Source organism: Zootoca vivipara, chromosome 5 (assembly GCF_963506605.1).
Source record: "Zootoca vivipara chromosome 5, rZooViv1.1, whole genome shotgun sequence".
NCBI classification, from domain to species: Eukaryota; Metazoa; Chordata; class Lepidosauria; order Squamata; family Lacertidae; genus Zootoca; species Zootoca vivipara.
Window position 1 is genome coordinate 26217585 of NC_083280.1, and position 18760 is coordinate 26236344.

The 18760-nt window shown below is 45.6% G+C and overlaps 1 protein-coding gene across 2 annotated transcripts in view; it reads left to right on the top strand.

The window, feature by feature from the left end:
• The first annotated feature begins 16098 nt into the window (after positions 1–16098).
• PLOD2 (procollagen-lysine,2-oxoglutarate 5-dioxygenase 2) overlaps positions 16099–18760 on the top strand; it is a 71099-nt gene continuing 68437 nt past the window's right edge. For both annotated transcript variants that reach the window (XM_035133114.2, XM_035133113.2), the window contains exon 1: positions 16099–16604. In XM_035133114.2, the coding sequence (XP_034989005.2) occupies positions 16487–16604 (118 nt within the window). In that variant the 5' untranslated portion in view covers positions 16099–16486. The remainder of the gene's footprint in view (positions 16605–18760) is intronic.

Below are 18760 nucleotides of genomic sequence, written 5' to 3' on the forward strand. Positions count from 1 at the left end.
TGGAAATCTCAGGCTTGCAGACCAGCAGGTTTCCCTCATGAAAGTATGAAGTAAGCTCAAGCTGAGTCAACTCCAAATACACAACCCAAACTGGCTGAAGGGAAAGCAGCCAGCATGGAAAATATGTGTGGATGGTGTACGTGCAAGAGGTCAACTGCACAACATTTGTCTCAGGAAGACTGCATTCAGCTCTCAAGACCAACATCCTGATTGGAGTTTTGCAGCACATTTTTCAACATTGCCTGGTTAAGAAATAACCATCTTTAACTCCATGCTGCATAAAAAATACGCTTTCTTGTGTAAGCAATAATGATTAATTTATGTCTGTTAAGGTTCACCTCAGCTTCCAATGATGGGATATTTCTCCTACCTCCAGATGCATTCCAGATGGCCAGATGTTCTATCTAGGGACCTGTGTGGTTTTCAGATTTGTTCAATTCTCCCGAGAGACCCTTTTTCTAGGCATCTACTCCTACACTACACACAAGAAAAGCAGTGGCTCTCTTGAACTGTTCTGGCGCTAGAGAAACAGAAGCATGGACTGGGCAAGACAATTTCATTATCTTACAAAGCAGTGCCTACTGAAATCAGAAAGGCAAGATGTTGATTATCATCACATTTGTGAGTTGCTTAAAAAAAAACAGTCTCAGAGTGACTTGATTCGATAAAACACAACAGATAGAAATACAGTGGTACCTCTACTTACGAATAACTCTACTTACGAATGTTTCTACTTACGAATGGAGCTCTGTCCGCCATCTTGGATGCAGTTTAGATAGGATTTTTTCTACTTACGAATTTTTAGATAGGGTTGCTTCAACTTACGAATTTTTTCTCCCAATGCATACCTATGGGATTCGACTTACAAATTTTTTCTACTTAAGAATGTGCGTTCGGAACGCATTAAATTTGTAAGTAGAGGTACCACTGTAATTAAAATAAAACAGTGAAGACAGTTTATAATAAAATGCTCATCCGGTAACAAATAATGACAAGTCCTACCTACTCCACAATAAACGGAAATGTCTTCACCATTTCCGTTTACTTATTTCAGTGCTGAAACATTTGTGACACCACCAGCAGCTGTCATTCCACTGTGGGTGGGGTTGCATGGCTGACCTGGAGAGGGGTGAGGCACCAGGGAGCTTGGTGTGGTGAGGGCACAGCACGAGTCAGCGCCGTCTTAAGTGCCCCTGTCACCATGGTGCGCCGGATCTCTCCGGCGCCCTTCCGCCCGTTTCCCAGGTGGGTGCGGCGCTGCTGCACGGCGGGCGGGCAAACACAGCGCGATCTCTCGGCGCCCTCCTGCCCCATTTCCCAGCGCAGTGGTCAGGTGGGCGCCCTGCACCACCAGGGGTCTACGATGAGCCGGCCCTTGCACGAGTATCAGATTGGCTCTGCTGCTCTGACTATACTAAGTTTGCCTGCCACCTTGCTCTTCCTTCTCTCTCTCTCTCTCTCTCTCTCTCTCTCTCTCTCTCTCTCTCTCTCTCTCTCTCTCTCTCTCACCAGGAACAATGCCTGGAATCAGAAAGCAGGTCCACACTGCAGCCCCACCCATACCCCCTACTACTAATGCATATCATAAACTCTTTTCAGAAGATAATGAAGCTGGGACATGTGCAAAGGAGCGGGATGTCCTCATGGTAAAGGACCTGGAAACAAAGACTTATGAGGAATGGTTGAGGGAGTTGGGCATGTTTAGCTTGGAGAGGAGAAGACAGAGGTGTTCTGATAGCCATCTTCAAATATCTCATGGAGGATGGAGCAAGCAGGGCCGTCTTTAGCACATCGGGCGCCCTGGTGCAGGGATCCCTCGGCCACCCCCCGCCACACTCTTTTTTTAAAAAAAATACAACACTGCACCTCCAGCTCTTCCCCTCCATTTTTTTTTAAAAGGAAAGCTCTTACCTTCCCTGGAGGAGCGCACCGTCTCCCCCGAGCCGGAAGGGCCATAGGGCCAGGAAGGGAGAGCGCGGCCTGCAGAAAGGCCCGGGGTCCTGTCCCCGCGGAGCCAGCAGGGAGAGCCCTACTCCTGCAGTCCGGAGCCCTCCCGCCAGCAGCGGAGGCCAGATGGGCTCCATGGAGCCAGCGGGCAGCGGGGAGAGTCCTAGACTGTGGGAAGGCATTCGAGCCTTCCCCCAACAGGAATGCCAATGAAGCGCAGCGCCGGGGTGAGGGATGACCCTGGCGCTGCAGAGCGGAACAGGGTCCTAGTGCCCTTGCTCCACTCGCTTACATCCCTGAGCGGAGATCCTGACTGGCGCGGCTGGCGGAGGGAAAGGGGAGGCCGCCACACAGCTCCTCCACTTGCTGGGGTGCCCCTCAGCACCCCCCTGAGCGCCCCAGCACCCCACGCCACTGGAGTCAATGGGCGAACCGGCCCTGGGAGCAAGCTTGTTTCCTCCTGCTCTGGAGAGTAGGACCCAAACCAACGGATTCAAATGACAAGAAAGGAGATTCTTACTTAACATTGGAAATATAGAATTGTAGAGCTGGAAGGGACCATGAGGGTTATCTAGTCCAACCGTCTGCCATGCAGGAATCTTTTGCCCAATGTGGGGCTCGAACCCATGAACCTGAGATTAAGAGTCTCATGCTTTACGGACTGCGCTATCCCAGAGTAAGCTATCCCATTAGGAAGAACTTTCTGACAGCAAGAGCTGGTCCCACAGTGGAATGAACTATCTTTGAATGTGGTGGACTGTCCTTCATTGGCAGTTTTTTTAACAGAGATTGGATGGCCATCTGTCAGGGTTTCTTTAGCTGTGATTCCTGCATTGCAGGGGGTTGGACGAGATGCCCCTTGAGGTCTCTTCCAGCTCTAGAATTCTATGATTCTGTTGTTGTTGTTTAGTCGTTTAGTCGTGTCCGACTCTTCGTGACCCCATGGACCATAGCACGCCAGGCACTCCTGTCTTCCACTGCCTCCCGCAGTTTGGTCAAACTCATGTTCGTAGCTTCGAGAACACTGTCCAACCATCTCGTCCTCTGTCGTCCCCTTGTCCTAGTGCCCTCAATCTTTCCCAACATCAGGGTCTTTTCCAGGGAGTCTTCTCTTCTCATGAGGTGGCCAAAGTATTGGAGCCTCAGCTTCACGATCTGTCCTTCCAGGGAGCACTCAGGGCTGATTTCCTTAAGAATGGATAGGTTTGATCTTCTTGCAGTCCATGGGACTCTCAAGAGTCTCCTCCAGCACCATAATTCAAAAGCATCAATTCTTCGGCGATCAGCCTTCTTTATGGTCCAGCTCTCACTTCCATACATCACTACCGTACTGGGAAAACCATAGTTTTAACTATACGGACCTTTGTCGGCAAGGTAATGCCTCTGCTTTTTAAGGTAATGTCTGCTTTTTAAGGTAATGGCAAGGTAATGTCTCTGCTATGATTGAAATATGTTGATTGAACTATGTGGGCAGTCCCATATCAGATTTGGTGAGCTTTTCTGTAAGGTTTTCAGGGAGAAGAGGCTAAACTCTATAATGATGTATTTGAAACAAAGGATTGGCCGGGGGGGGGGGGGAGTATGCTGCCTTTTCTCAGCCTCAGCATTGTGTTACATTGGCTCCAGAATAGAGTGAAGGAAAGTATTACTGTATCCCATCAGATTCCTGAAACCATTTTTATGCTGTTATCACTACCCTTAGCTGCTTGAGAACACATGCCATTAATCTAGCATTCCTTAAGCAGCAATTATACCCGGGAGTTTATGAATTAAGTGGAGATAACAAATAGCCAGAGCTGCATTTAAGCTGTTTGGGTTTAACTTTGTTGTTAATCAGGCTAAAAGTGGGCTGGACAAGCTATGTGCTTTCAAAATGCACCTTCAGAAATTAAACAGCAAGGAAAATCTCACGTCAGCTTCAATTTACAGCTACTTATGACTGGTCTGTTGTAAATGGGCAAGTATAATGGATTGTAGCCAGAGCCTTCTGTTACGTTAGATCCTGAACACATACTTCAGTATCTGTAGAAAAACAAGGAAGTGGCACTTGAAGGTTTTAGTTTTTTTAAAATCAATATGATTTAAGCTTTCATGGGATATAGTCCATTTCATCAGATGAAATCCTAAATTGGCATGTATAGATAAGGCTAGAGGGAAAGAAAATGCAGAAAGTTCAGACCATTATATTAAAGCTTAAGTGTATGCAACTTTATTACAGTGACCATTTACACAGCAGTGACCATAACACAAACATCCTGGAATTGGTAAGCTAATTCACGCCTGTAGAGGGATAAAAGTCCATTATCTTGATTCTGGCCACAGATGATAGAATCAAACTTTCTGAGTAACTGTAATTCATCAGTTTCACACTGTTTTTTTCTTTCTTTTTTCAAGAATGGCCACTTAAGGCTGGGATTCATTTCCTCCGGTTTCTGCATACTGAGCTTTGGGATGTCAGATCTCTGTCCATTTATTCTTTTGTGTTGGGATTGGCTTGATTGTCCTATGTAGAATGTTGAAGGGTCTTGTTGGCATAAGGAGTCAGTGTTAGCAGTCATCAGCAAAAGGTTTTGAATACCATACACAAATTTTACAAAGACAAAGATTTTTTTTAAAAAACAAACAAATAAATCCCATAATAGCATTTCTAGCCATCAATTAAGAGGAAATGGTTGGCTGAAGTTTAAGATTAAAGGAATGTAACAAGAAGAAATCTATTTTTAGATGGCAAGCTCACAATTACGGCAGCAGTTATAATCAGACTTAAAATGAGCAGTCTAGCGCTTCATTTCTCAGGAGGCTGTAATCTCAGATACTTAAGACAAGTTTATTAGAGGTTGCACATTCGTGTAGTCACACAGTTTGCTAAAGCATGGTCTGCCTCCCATAACTTTTGTTCTTTCTGATATGCCTTTGACTTTTGAGTCTGAACACAAAAAAACCAGAAATCTCTTTAGCTCTAGACACGTTAATAATGTGTTTCCAAGGCACATTGAGGAGAAGGTTAAAAGCACCATAATGAAATATTTTTGAATCATATTTGAAGGGTATTTTTCCCCATGAGTCCAGGAGAAACAGAGAATGTTCTGAACTTTCCATTATTTCAGTCTGTTCACTTTTATTTGCCCGATTCTGAATGAGAGAGTGGTTGTTATAATTGATGCAATCCACATCCTTCTCAAACCCATGGCCAAACTCCAGCTTGATGTTTCTACTGACCAATGTCAACCTTTGCATGTGCAAAATCCATTTCTCCTTCCAAAATTGGCAAGTGTTATTTTCGGCTGCCCTGCTGAGGAAGTGTTTTAATAACTCAGATATCAGGCATGGCACATTAACTGAAAGCAATAGCCAAATACATATCCTGTAATAAATGCCTCCTGGGTCATATTAAAATGAAATGAAAAGAAAAGAATAAAGAGTCAAACTAGGTTACTGAAATGACTACATTTACACCCAGTCTTGACAAAATTCCAGACTTTCAGTGCAGCCAACCAATGACACCATGGGTCCATTGTACAAACTTTTCGAACATTAATAGAAAGGTGGGGGGTAACTTTTCACTGAGTGGGGGGAACAGAAAATGTGGGCTGAATTGCAGGAGAAAAAGAATGAGCTGTGTCATTCCATAAAAGCCACTAAAGATCAGACTAGTGGAGATGAATGAAGAATGATTCACTGCCTAGACAACACGAGGCCTGTTGACTTCTACCAGACATGTCAGATTCCCCATCTGTTCAAAGAATCTTCATAGCACAGAGGTGATGTAGTTTGCCATCATGAGAGATGTTTTCCTATGGCTCTGACCTCCGCCCTGCTTCATGTTCCTGCTAAGGAAGCATTTGTACCTTTTCAGATCTTTATACAGACTGTTTGATTGCCTTCAGAGTTTTGGCTTGGAGCCCGTTTCTATGTCCCCATAGTGGTGTGGGCTTACTCTCTGGTCAATAGGGTAGAGTGGCTAGAGTCTCAGACTAGGACTGGGGAAACCAAGGCTCAAACCCCCACTGGCCATGAAGCTTACTGGGTGATCCTGGGCCACTCTCAAAGCAGATCAGCCTACCTCTCAGGGTTGTTGTGATGATAAAACGTGAGGGAGAACCATGCTTGCTGTCCCTTGGAGGAAAGATGGGGCTACTGTTTAGGGTCTTTTCTTGTTGTTTAGTCGTTTAGTCGTGTCCAACTCTTCGTGACCCCCATGGACCAGAGCACACCAGGCACTCCTGTCTTCCATTGCATCCCGCAGTTTGGTCAGACTCATGTTCGTAGCTTCGAGAACATTGTCCAACCATCTCATCCTCACTGCCCCTCGCTGCGCCGTCTGAGTAGGAAGAAGCACAAAGCGCTCAGCAAGCCGATCCATAGTGTGCTTTGTGCTTCTTCCTACTCAGGCGGAGGTGGAGCGGTGAGGGGCGTCAGCGGCCGCCGCTGACACTGCTCTCTGGCCCGCCCCTTGCCTCCACCCCCCCCCCCAGGAAGAAGCGAGGGGCAAGGCCAGCAACATTCGGGCCTCTGCGATGGCGGTTGCGCCGCTGCCACTGTAGCGGCAGCCATTGGTGGAGGTGGTGAGGGGGCGCCGTGCTCCCCCCCCGCAGAGTGGAGCCTGGGGTGCCCTGCCCCCTATTACGACGCCCCTGGTCTGAGGGATGGTGGACCGGCCCACGGCTGAAAAAGGTTGCTGACCCCTGCTCTTCTTAGATACTGCTTGCGATGACATGAATATTCATCCTTTAAAAGCAAAGAAAACAAAACTTTCACCCCAGAAGTATTGCTCTTAGTCATACATAGATGGGCAGGGAAATCCTGTCCACACATAACTCTGGGCCAAGAGACATTGCCAACTCCGCATGGGTTGAATAGCAGCCGTATTCAATGGGAGGGTGGCAATGATGCCACACGACATTTTGCTGACTGTACAGTAACTGAAAGTACACTTCTTTTGATTATAATCCTGCAGTACTAAATAGAGAATGCATGCTTTATATTGCATACATTATCACACACCTCATCCCTGCTGCTCTGGCACTTCCTGGTTTCATTCTGGGCTGTGTGCCAGAGCTCCCAGCACTGACCTCAGTCATTGACTTCATCCATCTTCTGTTGACCCTTGTCCATGCATTCCACACTGGACCTCCCAACTTGACTGAGGGAAAAGAGTAGCATTGTTTGTTTGTGATGCTAGTTTAATTCAAATATGTGCAGTTATTGAGAGGCTAAGCTCAGATTAAGCCACCCTAGTCACTCCACTTTCGCTGATGTATGGCTTTCAGATGTCTCAGTCCATGACATCAGTCAGTGGCAGAGCACATGCTGTCAGAATGGAGGGTTCCATCTCCATCTCCATCTCCACCTCTAAGGAAAACAAACTGGGGGAGACTGGGGGCCAAGCTAAGTGCTTTGCTATGCTATGCTAATATAGGCATGAGGGTGTGCAATCTACTTTATATATTTACAGTCCTTTTTTCTTTTTTTAAAAAACATGCTTAGGGATACTCTCATTTTGACCCAAGAAAAATCACAACTTTATAGTTCAAACCGGGGAAAATAAATACAGTAAATGGACAAAACTACAAAGAACATGCATTGTCTCATATTACACAGCTGACAGCTCACAGTAATTTCAACACTGGCATGAGGTTGTGTCCACTAACATCTCCCGGACTTTCATCAGTAAAACACCACACATCCAAATTTCACACTGCTTCACACATTAAATGCTCGCTTCCGTCCGAGACTCAGGAAACACCGGGAAAGGAAATGAGGCCGCCATCAGGGGTAGCAATGGAACTGACGATTCATCGTGCTGGAGAAGAAAGTATTTTTTTTAGTTTCTTCTCCTGTTAGATTCACAAAATGTATAGGGGTATGCATCCCCCCAGAAAAAGTACTGTATATTTACTTATATCCCACCTTTAAAAGATTAAAAAAACAACCCACAAGGTGGCTGGCAATAATTAGTAAATACAGTATATAGAACTGGTGTGGCGTGGTAGTCAGAGTGTTGGACTGGGAATTGGGAAGCAGGGTTCAAATCTCTACTTAGCTCTAAACCTCACTCAATGTCATGGACTGGTTGGATGCACAGGAATGGTGGGAGGAACCAGCTGAGGATCCCCCAAGGGAAGAAGGCCCAGAGACCGGGGAGTAGTGATGGTATGATGATGAGTGGTCAGAGGGAGGAGAGAGAGAAGACTGGAAAGAGGAGGTACCGGAAGCTGAGGAGGGAACAGGTCTTAGTGAGCTGGGAGAGTCTGTTGCAGAGAGAAGTTTGGAGTGAGAGGCATGAAGCCAAGGAAGGCAAGTGGGAGGATGGAGGCCAAGAGACAGAGGTGAGTCAGGCTGGTGGAGAAGCACAGGGGGTCACCCCCTCCTGCTTTGACAAGCTTCTCTCCCCTCTGATCTCCCAGGGCCAGGAGAGGCAGGAAGCAGGAGGACCAAAGGACGGCATGCCGGCACAGTCTCAGATTGCTTGGGGAAAACCCTGAAGAGGAGGGGACCTAGATGGCTGTGGGGAGGTGGGGACCTTCAGTCTCTGCAACTGATTCATGGGGTAAGACCTACTGGAGATGAGCTGCTGTTTTCATTAGGCCTGACAAGCCTGGGAAGATCGAATTTTTGCTAGTAAATTGTTAACTCCAACGTTGAACAGTATGATTTACTGACAGCTCGTTCTGTGACACCGGGTGACCTTGAGCCACTCACTGTCCCTTTGCCCAACCTACTTCACTGGGTTGATGAGAAGGATAAAATGTGGAGAACTATGGGCACCACCTTGAGCACCTTGGATGAGTGTAAATGCAATAAATCAATAGACAGACAGATAGAAGGCTTAAAAGCTAAAGAGGCAGTCCTAGAGCAAGATCTGCTAGGATGAGTGGGGTTCAAATTCATCAAACCTCTAGCTGAGCCGAGAGCTTCCCAGCACAGCCAGGCTACGACATCTCAACTTCCTCAGCTCAGCAGGAGACATGCCAGTGTATCTTCCCCATCCCAGCTCAACTGGGCTGCTGCCAGCTAAGCCAAGTCTGGTGGAGCTCAAGCTGGAAGGGGTGGGACCAGAGAGGGAAAGCTTAGGCTGGATCCTAAGTCCATTCAACTCAGTCACATGACCTGGCCACCTGGACTAAGTTAGGTCAGCAAAATGGGTGGTGCAGCTCAGACTATTTTAAAGGCTTGTTTAGGCCGACACAGCCAGTGGTAGCCCTGCTCCTGAATGGAGTTTGGATTTGGTGTACTCTATACCAGCTTAATTTACATCAAAGTGTTGGTGTTGACCTTTAAAGCCCTAAACGGCCTCGGTCCGGTATACCTGAAGAAGCGTCTCCACCCCCATCGTTCTGCCCGGACACTGAGGTCTAGCTCCGAGGGCCTTCTGGTGGTTCCCTCGCTACGAGAAGCCAAGTTACAGGGAACCAGGCAGAGGGCCTTCTCGGTAGTGGCACCCACCCTGTGGAATGCCCTCCCACTAGAGGTCAAAGAGAACAACAATTACCAGACCTTTAGAAGGCATCTCAAGGCAGCCCTGTTTAGGGAAGCTTTTAATGTTTGATGGATTTCTGTATTTTGTTGTTTTGTTAGAAGCCGCCCAGAGTGGCTGGGGGAACCCGGCCAGATGGGCGGGGTATAAATAATAAATTATTATTATTAAATTATTATAAACTTGCTTTACGGCAGCCTCATGGGTATAGGATTGCTCCTAAACTAGGAAATTAAACAATTAAACACGAAGCAAAATAAAGCCAGCAGTTAAAAGCTGGATGAAATTAAAAGGTGATTTAAAATAAATAAATAAATAAATACATTTATCCACTTAAAAACCATCAGTGAGTGTACCACATCCACCTCCTGGGGGAAAGGATTGCAAAGATGTAGGTCTCCCATTAAAGGCTCCTCCTTGCCCTCCACCAATCTCATGGTTTTTAGCGGCAGGCCTGTGAGCACTGCTTTTCTGTGGATTTCAATCTCTGCCAAATTAAGATTTTTGTATATTGAATATTTTATAAGGGCACTGCTGGGGAAAGGGAGTGAAATGATATTTAAAAAAAAGCTCTTCACTGTCAGAAGTGTGCCAAAACAGAAACTCATTTTTTTTTGCCTCAAAGGCAGGCCTGCTTTGCTCATAAAATATTTAGCCAGGTTTTTTTTTAATGTAATGTGTTAATTTAAAAACATTTAAACAGATATTTACCAGCTCTTTAAAAGTTCATGCAAAGAAGAGGATAAACACAGTAGATCAATCTGGGCTGGACACAGGAAGCTGGTTTTCAAAGATCCCAACAGATAAGGCCAAACCACAACTAGATTTATGTTCCCCCCGGAGAAAACTGTGCTGAGAAATCTTCATCCCATTCCATGGACCATTTGTTGGTGTCAGAGTTCCAGCAGATATGTAGACAAAGAATTCCTCCTACAGTGAAGAGAATGGGAGAAACCACTTCATGTGACCCCGAGGCTGCATTTTCAAGCATCAGGTTGTGTATGGGGCTCTGGATTGTAAGGATGGAGGCAAAATCAGATCCTGTTCACATTAACAAAACCTATGGAATTCACATTTTCCAAAACAATAAAGGAACTGAAACCCTTCAAAATGTACAATTCTCCGAATTACTGTAGTTCTCCAGCCACGTAATGTGTTTAAAAGTGCATCACTGGGGCAGAGTGTGCACAAAAATGTATATATTACTGAAAATGACACACACAATTGCAAATAGGAAGAGAGGTAGCTAGCTCAGTCCATGCACTAGGGCTATTGCACCATTTGCGTGTGGAGACCTTTTAACCACCCCTGAAATAAATTCAGACAAGACTCAAATTTTTGGTTTGTTTTTTTTGGCAGAATTTAGGCCCCAACTTTATTGATTACAATCAAGTGAGTGGTTGCATAGGCTCTGGTTTGACTAGCTCCCTGCACCCTTGCAGGCAGCGCTGACCCTGGGCACCAACCGTAGGTCAGCCTTGGGTGAACACCTGGGACAGTTGAAAGCAGGAGCCATGCTAGTCCTCCACCCAGATGTCCCCTGGACTCAGGCTCAGAGCACAACCCCTCACAGGGAAGACCAACCTATGAGTCCGTGGATTCCTTTAGCAGAATACCCATTGCATAGGTCTGGCAAGACCCTTCTGCCACCCCTATCACGTGAACGAAAGCCTATCCGCAACCTTACAAGTTGTGACAATTTGCTACTCGGCAGGCAAAACCCAAATGGCACCAGCCAATCAGCCAAGTGGGGGAAATTCCTGCCGTGCCCCTGTCCCAATGACAGGTGACACACAACGGCATAGCAAGGTCAAGAGCAAGCCCTAAATATAGGGAAAGGTGGGTGGGTGTTCTGATGCACTGAGCCCAAAAGAGAATCTCAGGGACACGTGCATGGGCTTAAATAGAAGTCCCTTGATGTATTTTTGCTGGCATCCCATTGGCCTGATTCCTCCCAGCATTGAAGGACCTCTGATAGGGCGCTGTGGCTATCCAAACGTTCCCACCCACAACACAGGGTCTGGTTGCCATGTCCCACTGCAACATGTGCCCTCTTGTTAGGGAGGACCCAATTTGTTTCGTTAGCAAGCAGGTGCCAGGCAGAGGGTGGCAGTGGGTGAGTTGTTGGAGGAAGCAGCCGTTTGAGCCATGCAGCTTCTCCTGATGCCCTCCGATGTAGTGGCAAGCGCTGCTGTTGCCAGTGCTGAAGTGAGAGTCACCTGCCAGTCCAGTTTATTTCTGTACATAGGAAACTGGAGAGGACACGACTCTTTCAAATGCAGGTCAGCTGGCAACTCTAGTGTGAATGGTTAACTTCCTACTGCTTACAACGTAAATAACAAAAACTGGAAAGGAAGGTCGGATATTATATTGGCTATGACGGCCTGGTAAGAATCAAGAAGGTGTGATTTTCTTGCTAAGTTAACGGGGGAAACATTAAACAGTGGTGGGGAGCCTCAGACCCAAATTTGGCCCTCCATTCCACTCTACCCAGACCACCTGATTCAACCCTGGCCAAGCCCCCTAGCCTCCACACCAGCCGTTCATTCTCATCATATGTTTTTGCTGAGCTGGAATGATCCTGATTGCCTGATTGGAGGATGGAAAGGTTCGTGTTGGAGAGTCTGAGGGGGTATAAAAACCTCTGACTGAATGAAAAAGACGTAGAAACAGGTTTGCATCCAGTATTTTATTTCTCAGGGGATCTGCGCAGAGACTGCTCTTGGCATTGTCATGTCTGAGTTCCGCAGCACAGCAGTGTATTATATATACAACTCTTAATCTTCCAGGATTAATCTAAACTGCCAACTTCCTGTAGGCTTCTTTGGTGGCCTAAGCTTCAATTATGGAACCTCTCCACACTTCCCCAGAACCACAGGTTCAAATCTCTGTAGGGCTGACTCGGCCTTTGCTTCCACTAATATAACGCTGCAATTCTAGGCATACTGCCTGGGAAGGAAGTCCCATTTAATTCAGTGAGGCTTACTTTTGGGTAAACAGGCTTAGGATCATCAGACCGTAAAGATGTCCATATGGAACAAGCTTCCTTGAGGGCAGCGCCAATTATTTGTGAAATTTAATTAAGCTTCCCTCCACACAGCACATATCTCAGACTGTCTCCACTAGTTATATCAGCTGAAAGTGAGGGTGGTGAAGAAAGCTCTGGTGGTATGGTAAGGGTGGTAGGAGACAAAAGGGAGGTCACTATCTGCAACACTGTTGACTCCCCCCCTCCCCCATCCCATCCACCAACTGTGGTAAAGCTTTATACCTTACATTCACAGAGCAAAATAACCTCTTGAATTGTATACCCAGCACATGGAACCTTACAAAAGGACAATATGAGTGGACTCTTGGTGCCCTTACCACAGCAAAAAGATTGATACTGATGAATTGGAAAAATAAAAACGAGGCTACCTTCTACGATTGGATTGAACACTTATACAAACTTGCAACATATGAACAACTTGCATATAAACACAGACTTGCCTTGGACAAATTCAATGATATTTGGAATCCATTCTTACAAATACTGTAATAGGTTAAGATCTGGTGACGTACAATAACAACTTTGCAAAATATACAGTTTTGGGTCCATCCCCCTTATATTTTCCCTTCTACACAGGTTCTGTTTCTCTTTTCTGTTTCTCTCTTTTATTTACATCTCACCATGTTTAGTGCACATATAATTATGAACTTTTTGAATTTTCAATAAAGATGTTAAATAACAAACAACAACAACAACAACAACAACAACAACAACAACAACACCTTTATGACTGTTTCAACCAGGAACAGTTGATTCTAGTGCCATGTTTTTAGTTTTAATTTTTGCTAGAGCTGTCATCTGGACAAGGCTAAGGTTGCAATCCCCTGCACACACATCTGAAGTACAAATGATTGATTGATTGTCTATACTACCCTTCATCCAAGCAGCACAGGGAGGCTTATAATATAAAAACACAAAGATACATAACATGGTAGATCATGGAACCATAGAGTTGGAAAGGGACCACAAGGATCATCTAGTTCAATCCCCTGCAATGCAGGAATCTTTTGCCTAATGTGGGGCTCAAACCCATGGCCCGGAGATTAAATCTCATGCTCTGCCAACTGCTAGAGACCTCCAGGAAACCTATAAGCAGGGCATGAAGAGAAGGGCTCCTTGCTTCTGTTCACTTTGCCTGAAATTGGTATTCACAGGCCCACCATCTCTGAACAAGAACGTTCTATTTAGTTTTCAAGGCTGATAGTTTTTTTGTAGGTTTTCGTATTCTGACAGCTATATTAACTATTCCATGTTTGACAACATATCTGCCATTGTGTAATCATGTGGCAGGGAGCCATAGCAATCTTGGCCCTATGGTGCCTGGACCAGTACGATGCACAGAGCCAAAAACCTCTGCCATGTGCACATGTTATGGTTTTGTATTTATCCGATACAATTATGCAAAATAAGCATTTATATCGAAAGATGCTGCCAGAAAGCCAAGCAGAGCTTCTTTTCATACCCACCAGCCAAATTCTGCAATGGTTTATATTCTGGATGAGCAATAGTCTTCCTGATGTGGGAAAGCAGGAGGAGGAGGTGAAAGAAAAGCATGCAATGTGTTTATTCTTTTAAAATAGACAATAAGGTTCTGGACATTGTGCACCATGCCATAACCTATTAGGACATAAGTGCTTGCTTTGAGAGAAAAGAACAACAAAATAAAACTCTGGGCTGCATTCTGAAATCAGTTAAGTAAATGTCATCATCACATGATTCAGCAGCACAAAATTAATACAATTATATGTCACAATGAAAGGCAGATGGAAGCTAAACAGAAGCAGTTGCATTCAGATGTAAAGCCTACATTGCAAAAACAATACAAAAACTCAACAGCAATCTCCAGCCTTAGTTTGTGCTGGATTTTTATGAAATTTTCCAAGATGCCACGAAGCAAATTTCAGACTATATATTGTAAGGTGTAAAACAGATGGTTCTTTTCTGGTAAATATTTTTGCACTATGAAATATTTAACATAAAGTAATGTATATCATGGGGATGTGGCAAGCAGACACGGGCAATTAATATCATTTTCACAAGTAACATTAACCCAAAAAATTCTGGAATGTGCTGCTTTATAGATGAGCAGTTTTACAAATGAGCAATGGGGCAGCCTATCTTGTTATATGTATGGCAGGTGTGAGAATGCTTATATGGTTTTGTCTTTAGCTCAGTTTATAACAAAAATGCTCAGTAGAGCATGAGACTCTTAATCTCAGGGTCATAGGTTTGAGCCCCACACTGGGCAAAAGATTCCTGCATTGCAGGGGGCTGGACTTGATGACCTTGGTGGTTCCTTCCAACTCTACAATTATATGATTCTATGACAGTAATGCTCACTCAGTTTCACTTCTCCATTCATTCCCTCAATAGCAACTCAACTGGACTTTTAGGGCCAAACTGCACTCGACATGTAGATCCACACAGTTCAGTCTCTCAATACCTTTCACTTCCACAAAAAGTCATTTTTATTAGGGCCATGGCACAAGGAGAGACTGTTTAACTCTTTCCCCTTGGATCATTTGCTCAATTCACATATGTTTATTAATACATTGTCTCTCAAGACAGACAGATGTCAAAAACAGAGGGGGAATCTATGTCTCCTATCCAAATCAGGATTTGGTTCTTCAAGTGGTCATAGATTTCTCATGCCATGTGATAACAGTAAACATGCAATTCAGTCCTGAACAGAATAGGAGTGAGCCATTTTGAAGTCATTTGTACAGTCTTATCCAGGTATGATTGAATCTGGGCTCTACCTTGGGTATTTTACTGAAGGGCAAAGTGAAAAGTGATCCCTCAAAGAAGCAAATTCATGCACAAGACAAACTTACTGCACAAAAAAACTCAAGTATGCCCCACAGTCCCAGTTCAGCTTTATTGAGTAAACTAGCCAAAGGCTTGCAAATTCAAACACTGCTATTCATGCTGTGAGAATCTGTGTTCTATCCAACAGGTTTGGCATTCCAATTTCAAATATGGAAAATCTAAAATAGTATACAAGCAAAACAGAAACTGCCCTAAGCATCACTTGTAAAATGGGATTGATGCTGCAAGTGGCTGTTCTGTGGAGTGCTAGGCTTTAAGAATTTTCTGAAATTGAGGGGGGGGCTGTGCACAGATATCGTAATGTTTGGATTTGCAGGCCTTTGGCAAACTGTAACTGCTTTTAAATGTTTTAATTGTACATGTTTTTGGAATGTTTCAACTGTTTTGGAATGTTTTTAAATTCTGGCGGAAGGGTGGGGTATAAACCCGATAGATAAATAAATAAATAAACGCATTGGCAACAGTAACAATTAACGCCAGGAAATCCCGGGTCTGGGCAAGGGCTTCACGTCTCTACCGAGCATGTGCGAAGGCTTCCCATTTGCTGCTGCGAGGGCGCCAGAGGATGTCCTCGTACCGGCAGGGTCCGGGACGCGCAAGGAGGGAGACACCCCTTTCCTCACCCCACCCACCCCTCGGGCTTGCTCCCCCTCCCTGGCCAGACCCCCGGCCAATAGCTGGGAGGACCCGGCAGAAGCTCTCCTCTAGCCGCGTCCGGGGGCTCCCCGACGGCCACCCCTCCCGCTCCCGCCCGCCCCCTTATAAAGGCTCCAGCGCGCACCGACGGCTCCCTTTGCCTGGTGCTCTTAAGCGAGGGCTAGACGGCGGCGGGATCCGCGGCGCTGCCTCCATTTGATCGCATCTTCCGGAACGCTTCCTCGCTGCTCCTTCGGCGAGTGGATCGAGCGGATCTTTTTCTTTCTTTCTTTCTTTCCCCTTCCTCCCGCCACTTTTTCATCACGACCCTTCTGGAGGATCCCCACCCCCGCGAAGCAAATCCCTTCTGGAGTTCAGGGCGGCCCCACGCGCTTCGAACAAGGGAACGGGGAAGCCGGCCTACCGAGCGCCTCGCAGGACTCTTGTCGCGGGTGGGAGAGCAGGCGAGGGAGGGAAGAAGGGAAAGAGCCTCTCCGGGTCTTCTGCTTGGCTCTGCTTCGTTTCCCGGCTTGGCTGGAGCGCCCACGATGGCAAGCAGCAGCAGCAGCGCTGGACCCCTCGCCCTCCTCTTGGCTTTCGCTGTTCACCTCCTGCAGCCGACCCACCCCGCCGAGCCCGAGGCCGAGAGATCGCCCGTTCCCACCGGTAACTTGACGCATCCCGCTCCTGCTTCCCCGACGCCCCCACGTTTTCATTTGAGTCAGGCTCCCATTTCTTTGCGAAGCTTAACCTTAGCGCGCGTGCAGTGGGCAGGGCAGAAGGGTTCCTTGCCATGTGCAGAGTGGTTGCACAGACCACTGATATCTGAGACGGATTCACTTTTAGAAAAAAGGGGCTGGGGCTTGGATTTGCGCCCCGGTACTTATCTATGAAATCCCCCCTCCCGCAAACCCGCCCCCCCACTTTAACATTTTATTAGGTCCACGTTAAGGCCGAATAAATGAATGGATTGCTGGTGAAAATCCTGATTTTCGTACATTAAAATTAAAAGGTGACGCTCCCCCCATCCCTTTAATCTGAAAGTGGATTCTCTTTAGCTTGGGTTCGTAAAGCGAGAGGAAATATCCCTAGGGGAAATTAGTTTCTTTTGCTGCAAGGCGAGTTTGGCCAGTTCGTTACTTTCTATGAGAGACCGGGAGTGAGACCCCCCCCCCGAAAAAACCCCTTTTCATTCAGACCCCGCTTCGGGATCTTCAGACAAAAGCCCTGTTGTTCAAACTGCAGCTGATTTCCCCAGCTCTCAAGCGGGTCTGGCTTGCCTCTTGAGTGCTAAATTTGTTGCACATGCTTTTTCTTTCTTTCTTTCTTTCTTTCTTTCTTTCTCTTTCTTTCTTTCTTTCTTTCTTTCTTTCTTTCTTTCTTTCTTTCTTTCTTTCTTTCTTTCTTTCTTTCTTTCTTTCTTTCTTTCTTTCTCTCTCTCTCTCTCTCTCTCTCTCTCTCTCTCTTTCTTTCTCTCTCTCTCTCTCTCTCTCTCTCTCTTTCTTTCTTTCTTTCTTTCTTTCTTTCCCTTCTCCCTGTCACTTTCCTTGTAACATTCATGTGGAACATAAACGTCTGGCTTTCACGTTGGGAAGCCGAGCCTTTTAAAACGAGTCAGTTTGGGATAATGTCAAAAACAAAGTTTCAAGAGGAAAACAGTTTCTCCGAGATGCTTAGGTCCATTTTCACTAGGTGTGCATTCTTATGCAGGTTGACAATTTCCTTAACATGGGAAAATGCACAGAGAGTTAGCAAAGGGTGCTGCTTCCAGATAGGTGAGGTTGGCGCTCCTCATTTCTTTCCCTGCAGCATTCACACACAATGCTGTTGCCATCAGAATTCCAGCTGGTACCCCCCTTAATTTACTGGGGGTGGGGTGGGTGATAAGCTTGAAAAGCCTGTTCTCAATGATTCTTGTGATATATCAACAATCCTTTAAAAGAGCCCTTACTTCTAAGCACCTTGTAACCTTATGAGCTGCTTTTTCCTGTCTGTGGTGAAGAGTTGAATCATGACTTTCATACTGGCGATGATCAATATTTAGGATGCATTTGAGAATGCAAGCAATATAGAAATGCAAATTCTGAGCTGGGCATCTTGGGAAAACTTCTATTTCCCTGCTAAGCCTTAAATACAATCCTGATTCTTTGCCCTACAAGAAACTTCTCTCATTTCCAATATTTTACTGTGAAATATTGTGCATGTTTGGCTGAAGTAAATCCCACCATGTGTAATGGAGTTTGCGCCATAGGGACACCATTGCCTACTTGCCTCATCAAATGCAGCAAGGCTTACTCCTGAGTAGACAATATACAACTGCACTGTTAGTCATGATCCTTGGTGGAAGAGACCTGGCACCTGGAAGACATGATTATTCCATTCGATAGTCTCTCAAACATGAAAGGTGTTACTTTGTGACCCTGCCCTCCCTTTTTCTGGCCACATTTTCAACCAGTTTCCTTCCCAGCCTTGTTCCCATTCTGCTCCTTGGATCATGTAACCTGCTTGTTCCAGGGAGCTGGAAGGCAGGAAGAAATTCAATCCTCAATGTGCAAAACAGAAGAGGAAAGACATGCACAAAATCTGTTTAAAGAAAAGGGCCCATAATGTGTTCTCGTGCTTCCTGTCAAAAGAGACAATTGGTTTTAAATACACATCATGTTGTTTGCCACACACTGCTTCTTGTTTGGATCCTGAGCAGGCCTTTGACTGTGTCCCCGGCTCTTACTCGCATCAGTCCTGGGAAATCAACCATAATCTGCGATTTATATTTTTCACATGGTAATAAAAAGAGCTCAGAGTTTTGATTCACACCTTTGAGG